Here is a 7,500-nt window from a genome sequence, read left to right on the forward strand (position 1 = left end):
AAATGAACCTCAACACAGCACTCCGCTGGACGAAGGACTCAAGATTCCCGTGACAGAGGTTCCTTCCTCCCTCCTCGGTCAGGAGGAAAAGGAGACGCAGCACCAGCAGGAGGACCCAAGTCGTCCCTATGTTATCAATAGTGACATCTGCGGCTACAAAGGCGCTTGGAATCACGTAAGAGTGCTTGTGTTCATTTGGCTGTTTGGTTGCATTTTCGGCAATGGCATTTTGGACTGGTGAGTGTCCGCCTCATTGTTCTATATATCGGATATGAAAGATTACCAATAGTCCTTAGAAATGTAATTCATTTGTGTGTAATCTTTGTTTTGATCGATTGATTGATTTTCTTATTGTTATTTCTGTGAAGACGGGATAATAACAAAAAAGTTTTCCATTCTCTTTGTTAGCAAGTATATCTCGAAATGGTTTAAAGATACCCAATTATGACCAACAGCTGGTGAAAGAGCCCGCTAAAGAGGCAATGGGTGGAGTGGCTGCTTCCACGGTGGAGTTCTGTTGGATGGCGGCCCTCGTGGAGCGCCGAGGAGGGACACTCGAGTACCTTTGCTCAGGCGCCCTCGTGGAGGCCGACCTCGTCCTCACTGCTGCCTCCTGTCTAAGGAAGTACGTTCACAGCTTTAAGAAATTATCTCGCGACCAAATATTCCATTTCACTAATATTAGCGTAAGATATCAAACATTTCACTAATTCTTAGTCATGTTTACACATTTTTCACTAAATACCAAAGACATTTTGGCGTCTACTTTGACCACCTTGTTTGTATCTCCGGAAGGCTGAACACGAGCGACCTGTACCGGTACATCGTGGTTCTCGGGGACAGCAACCTGCGCGAGGACCTTCCCTACGGGGTGCAGTTCCACTCCCTCGCAGAAGTGGTCATCCACCCGGCCTACTCCACCTCCGAGGACGTCCACGCGAATGACATAGGTGAGCGTCGCGGGATCTGGAGCCTTTCACAGAACACAAAGGTTTGATTTTGATTGGCGAAGATAATGTCATTTTAAAATCTCTCCCTCTCTCTTAGGGCCGTACTTTAAAAACTTTCGCCAGTGCTGGCGTTCACCTGGCGAAGCTTCGCCAGGCGAACCTCTGAGTGAGGGAGGCCTTACTTTTAAACCCAACGTTCGCCAGGCGCTAACATCTTGCATTCCCGCTAAATGTAGCGCAAATTTGTTTACATCTGCAGTGCACATAACATAACCTAAACTTAATTATTAACCTCGAGAGAAGACGAAAATGTTTCCGCAATAGTCTCACTTTATACTATAACAAAGGAGTTAAAATTTAACTTTATGCTATAACAAAGAAGTTGAAAATATCTTTATACTATAACAAAATTAACTTTATACTTTATGCTATACTACACTTTATACTATAACAAGGTTAACTTTATGGCCCGTACTTTTAAAACCTTTTGCTTTTTCTCGCGTTTTTTTTCATTCGCCGAAGCGCTAGATTTATCAGGAATCCAAGATGTTAGCACCTGGCGATCCCTTTCGTTCGCCAGGCCTGGCGAACACCTGCCTTGGTTTAAAAGTCAGGCCTCCCTCACTCAGATGTTCGCCTGGCGAAGCTTCGCCAGGCGAATGCCAGCATTGGCGAAAGGTTTTAAAAGTACTTTATACTATACTATATCAACCTTATACTTTTATACAAAAAATAACTTTATACTTTAACAAGAGTTTAAAAATTACTATTTTACTATTCCTAACTGATGTAAGATATTGAACTGTAGGCCTACAAGGGTATCATTAAAGACGCCTCATTATAGGGCGGTGGAGCACTACAGCTCTGTTTCTATAGCCAAAAGTAAACATGCCGCCATAAAAAAACACTTCTGGTAACATTTGTGAATAGAACATTATCCTTACAACCAAAATAACAACCTAAATCTAAATAAGTCATCTCGGGGGTGGGGGGTAGTGGTAGGGGGGTAGGAAAACAGCTGATGTCTTGAGCTCTCGACTGGAACATCGAAGGCCTTGAAAAAAATACGTATATACGTTATTTCATAACAAATTATGATTTTAAGATATTTTATAATTTCAATGTGATTCCTACATCCTATCATACACAAATATGTTACTAATTTATAATTTGAAAGCAAGAAAATGGTATTCAAACAGCTCTCTTCGCCAGGCTGTTCCAATATGATCTTTCGCCAGCCCTGGCGAACGTTCGCCAGGCATGATTTTAAAAGTACGAAATTCCGGATCGCCCGGCGAAACCCTTCGCCAGCCCTGGCGAAAGGTTTTTAAAGTACGGGCCATAGTCTCTCTCTCTCTCTCTCTCTCTCTCTCTCTCTCTCTCTCTCTCTCTCTCTCTCTCTCTCCTAGTCTCTCTCTCTCTCTCTCTCCTAGTCTCTCTCTCTCTCTCTCCTAGTCTCTCTCTCTCTCTCTCTCTCTCTCTCTCTCTCTCTCTCCCCATCTTCATTCCCTCTCTCTTCTTTATATTGCAGGCGTGCTGCGGCTGACCGGCCAGGCCACCCTCAGCCACCAGGTGTGTCTGGTGTGCCTGGCCCAGCAGGGAGCCGCCTTCCCTGCGCACAGCTGTGTCCTCTCTGGCTACAGCATCGCCCCCCACGCCTACGATGCCTTCGAAGGTCCTCCAAGCACTGGTGACTATGCTGTTCATTCTCTGATATAGTGCAACGTATATCCTTTTTGTTAGATACAGATTTTTTAAAATAACTTTTTTGAAGTCAGTATAGTGAAAAAAAAAACATTATGGATTCATATGTTAGAGGATATAGGCTAGAAATCAACTATAAGCGTCTGGAATAGTTGCTTGTCTATGATATCTTTCAGTGCCGTTGGATGGTGTCCTGAGAAAGCATCCTGTATCCCTCCTGACGAAGGACGAGTGCCAGGAGGCGTTGTACAGTGAGGATTTCTCTGAGATCAAGACCTCCTCGGACGCCTTCTTGTGTTCGAGAGACACGGACGCTGCCAGTGCCTGCTATGTACGTTGTTCTTACACAGCCAATCTAGCCGCTGGAGTGCCATAATATTAAATGGCAGTACATTAGTGCAAATCCCATAAACACTTTTTAAAATTTCTCTCTCTCCAGGGCACGTTAGACGGAGGCTCTCCTCTCACGTGCGAGGTCGGAGGTCGCTGGTTCCTCGCGGGCTTGGCGTCCTGGGGCCGAGGGTGCGCCGTGCCTGGGGGCCCTTTGGTGCACACGCGGGTCGCCTCCTTCATGGACTGGCTTCGGGGAGGTCATGGGGTAGAGGTGTGCTTCTGTCTTGCGTGTTTTTGTGGTGAATGAATGGAAATATCCTTACCTGTAAGAGTGTGTGTAAAACAGGTAAGTTTTGTGTATATTTCGATGAATGTCTCAGTATGGTAATGTATTTTATGGTGCCATATTCTTAAATATACATCTGTCTCATATTGAAGTTGGATATCTGTGGATGAAAATATTCAAGAATATTTTATAAAGTTATAGGGCAAAGAGAACAAAATCTGCGATATGTTTTGCAATCTTTGAAAAAAACATCTTATGCTCTGTAACAACATGAATTTATTTAGCTATTTCGATTTCTCATAAATGCATAAATCATACACAACTTACTAGAGATCTATCAAAATACAATACATAATGATAGAGATCCGTATTTATATGATTTCTTAATGTCCTTGAGAACGACGAAACCTCTCCCTCCCAGCTGACGGAGGCGACGGTCTCCCCCAAAGACCCGCCGGAGGACCAGGCCAGCCCTTTCGACACCGAGGCCCTCCAGGGGACCGAGTCTCCGATAATCAACGTGATAATAGACTCTCCTGACGAAGGTGAACTCGCTCATAAAGTGCCAGAGATTCAAGTTGTTCGAAATAGCACGTGTGGCTTTAAAGGCGACTGGAATGAAGTGAGTTTTTATTAAGTTCGTTGATTTCTTTAAATGCAACCCTTGCTATGGAATCCTTTGAATGTGGTTGTGTACATTTCGTAATTCAATGCCACAGCTAGACAAAAGCATGCTATGCAGAGTGCCCTTCCTGTTCATGCAATAGCAGTCTTCAGACAACAAAGTATCTCCCTAACAGTTGACGGAAGAGTCCACCGGCGGCATGCAGGGTGGAGTGGCTGCTTCCACGGTGGAGTTCTGTTGGGTGGCGGCCCTCGTGGAGCGCCGAGGAGGGACACTCGAGTACCTTTGCTCAGGCGCCCTCGTGGAGGTCGACCTCGTCCTTACTACGGCCTCCTGCCTCAAGAGGTGCGTTTGCTTTTACTACAGTCTAACGGCCTGTTTGTTAGAACTGTGCGAGACCCGGCCCAATAAATATTCATATATACGGATATGCATATACACAACAAATGCATATGTCTATCTGATGGATATACATTTATCCGTCTATCCGGTAGGTATGCATATCTGCACTGATAGATATGCATTCATTTTTGTGTATATGTATGTCCGTATAATTAATATTCATTAGGTCGAGCCTCGCACAAATTTAACAAACCGGCCGAAAGTCATCAAATAATTCCCAAACATTTGCCTCAGTTGAAGATTTTAAAAAGGCTCTGATTAGAGAGTCTTTGGCTACAAAATAACAAGTATAATCGTTTTTGTTCAAGCCTCAAGGATAGTTTGACGAGATCTTGTTATTTGCAGACTAAACCCCCGTGAATTGCACCGATATGTCGTGGTTCTCGGCGACAGCAACTTGCGCGAGGACCTGCCGTACGGGGTGCAGTTCCACGCCCTCTCCCAGGTGGTCGTCCACCCACACTATTCCACCTTCGATGACGTCCATGCTAATGACATAGGTGAGAGGGAAGAATCACCACAGTTATAAAACACCAATTATCTATTAAAAAGAAAAGATAAATAAATAAATGAAATGAAAATAAAAGATAAAAATAGAAAAATAAAACCTTGCCTTCACTCAACCTTTTCAGGAGTACGTGACGATTTTTTTTTAATTATCATTATTATTTCCTCCCACTTGTACAGCCACTGCGATGTAAATTTCCCCACTTTCGTTCTACTTCTTCCTTTCTTTCTTTCCACAGGCATAATGATGCTACGCGACCACGCCACCTTCGGCCACCAGGTGTGCTCCGTGTGCCTGGCCCTCCAAGACGTCCCCATCCCCTCCCAAGACTGCGTCCTCGCTGGCTATGGCATCCCCGACGGCCAGCTTGCAACAGCGGGAGGTGCGTCACAATACCAGTCGTGGATGTGTGACTATGTATTCATGTGTATAGAGGTATAGAGGAGGTACAGAGGTATAGAGGAGGTATAGGGGTATAGAGGAGGTATAGAGGTATAGAGGAGGTATAGAGGTATAGAGGAGGTACAGAGGTATAGAGGAGGTATAGAGGTATAGAGGAGGTATAGAGGTATAGAGGAGGTACAGAGGTATAGAGGAGGTATAGGGGTATAGAGGAGGTATAGAGGAGGTATAGAGGTATAGAGGAGGTATAGGGGTATAGAGGAGGTATAGAGGTATAGAGGAGGTATAGAGGTATAGAGGAGGTACAGAGGTATAGAGGTATAGAGGAGGTATAGAGGTATAGAGGAGGTACAGAGGTATAGAGGAGGTATAGGGGTATAGAGGAGGTATAGAGGAGGTATAGAGGTATAGAGGAGGTATAGGGGTATAGAGGAGGTATAGAGGTATAGAGGAGGTATAGGGGTATAGAGGAGGTATAGAGGTATAGAGGAGGTATAGAGGTATAGAGGAGGTATAGAGGAGGTATAGAGGTATAGAGGAGGTATAGGGGTATAGAGGAGGTATAGAGGAGGTATAGAGGTATAGAGGAGGTATAGGGGTATAGAGGAGGTATAGAGGTATAGAGGAGGTATAGAGGTATAGAGGAGGTACAGAGGTATAGAGGAGGTATAGAGGTATAGAGGAGGTATAGAGGTATAGAGGAGGTACAGAGGTATAGAGGAGGTATAGGGGTATAGAGGAGGTATAGAGGTATAGAGGAGGTACAGAGGTATAGAGGAAGTATAGAGGTATAGAGGAGGTATAGAGGTATAGAGGAGTTACAGAGGAAGTATAGAGGTATAGAGGAGGTATAGAGGTATAGAGGAGTTACAGAGGAAGTATAGAGGTATAGAGGAGGTATAGAGGTATAGAGGAGTTACAGAGGAAGTATAGAGGTATAGAGGAGGTATAGAGGTATAGAGGAGTTACAGAGGAAGTATAGAGGTATAGAGGAGGTATAGAGGTATAGAGGAGTTACAGAGGAAGTATAGAGGTATAGAGGAGGTATATATGCAAGAAATATACGATTGAAAACATTCATTCGTATATTTCTTGGGTGTTTTTTTTCAAGATATGATCATGGTCTGTTATCAGAATATATGTATTTTTTTAATCGACTTTCTTTACTTTAAATGAAAATAGAGCAAGTATTTATCGTTCCGTATAACAGAATAAAGCAATCAAAAGTATGCTTCCTAATTATCAAGATTTATTTTTCGTTACTAAAAGAATCTATACATATTAGGAAAAGTTTTTTCCTCTCTGTTTCCCAATTATAAATTGAGAGAGTGAACCTTCTGTAGAATGAAAATGAGAACATATAACTTCAGTGAAAGAAAATAAAACGAAACATTTCAATATAATTTCTTGCTCTGTAAGGTTCGTTCCTTCATCAAATATACATCTAATTCTGATAATGATATAACATGTAAAATCACCAATTACATATCTTGCTGTCTATGAGGTTATTCGTTCTCATTCATTCCTCTATATTAGCCACAGTAAATTCTATTCATCCTTCTTGTGACCGACTTTCGTATAATTTCCTCGATATTTTCCTTTGTAAGTTTTATAAATCAGACAAGTCAGTCAAACACGTTTACTTTCACTTAACAATCTCTCCGAAGGTCACGAGGGAAACCCGACAGAAGGCATCCTCAGGAAGGTGTCTCTGCCATTACTCAAGGAGAAAGAGTGCCGGGAAGCCGTGGACAAAGTGACACTCACTAAACCTTCCGCGGCTTCCAACTCGTTCCTTTGTGCTGGGAGTCTCGGCAAAACCAGCGCTTGCTATGTGTGTATTTCTAGCTCTCAGTATAAAAGAGAATCGTAGATATCACATATCGTCATTTGTACATACATCATGTGAATATTCTCTGTATCTACAACCGCAAAACACTCGATCTCCGTCTATAACCAGCTGGCCATTGCCTCCTTCGCAGAGCACAATGGCGGTTGGTTCTCCCTTAGCGTGCGGAGTTCGAGGCCGCTGGTTCCTCGCTGGCTTGGCCTCGTGGACCGGAAACTGTGCCGTGTCAGGAGGTCCCGGCGTGTTCACAAGGATGACCGCCTTCAGCAACTGGCTCCGGGAATCTTCTGTTTTAATGAGACGAAGGAAATATCCGAAAATGTCGAATACGTGACGAGGGGTGTGAATGTAAGTTATTGTAGGCCTATATGTTTAATAAATTCATGGTTGTATGTTTGGCTCATTAGGTTTGTTAAAAGACCATTACACATCAATGCATTT

General features: G+C 43.4%; 1 protein-coding gene across 1 annotated transcript in view; it reads left to right on the top strand.

Annotated features, from left to right (window-relative positions):
• The window catches only part of LOC113813753 (uncharacterized), a 10,005-nt gene that overhangs the window by 2,103 nt on the left and 402 nt on the right, over window positions 1-7,500 (top strand). The window contains exons 2-13 of the mRNA XM_070122282.1: window positions 1-175; window positions 456-625; window positions 796-950; window positions 2,482-2,640; window positions 2,831-2,985; window positions 3,094-3,258; window positions 3,695-3,895; window positions 4,074-4,243; window positions 4,646-4,800; window positions 5,047-5,190; window positions 6,878-7,044; window positions 7,193-7,500. The exon at window positions 1-175 is cut by the window's left edge and continues 1,206 nt beyond it; the exon at window positions 7,193-7,500 is cut by the window's right edge and continues 402 nt beyond it. Of these exons, the coding sequence (XP_069978383.1) occupies window positions 1-175; window positions 456-625; window positions 796-950; window positions 2,482-2,640; window positions 2,831-2,985; window positions 3,094-3,258; window positions 3,695-3,895; window positions 4,074-4,243; window positions 4,646-4,800; window positions 5,047-5,190; window positions 6,878-7,044; window positions 7,193-7,393 (2,017 nt within the window). The 3' untranslated portion in view covers window positions 7,394-7,500. The remainder of the gene's footprint in view (window positions 176-455; window positions 626-795; window positions 951-2,481; window positions 2,641-2,830; window positions 2,986-3,093; window positions 3,259-3,694; window positions 3,896-4,073; window positions 4,244-4,645; window positions 4,801-5,046; window positions 5,191-6,877; window positions 7,045-7,192) is intronic.

Source organism: Penaeus vannamei, chromosome 5 (assembly GCF_042767895.1).
Source record: "Penaeus vannamei isolate JL-2024 chromosome 5, ASM4276789v1, whole genome shotgun sequence".
NCBI lineage: Eukaryota > Metazoa > Arthropoda > Malacostraca > Decapoda > Penaeidae > Penaeus > Penaeus vannamei.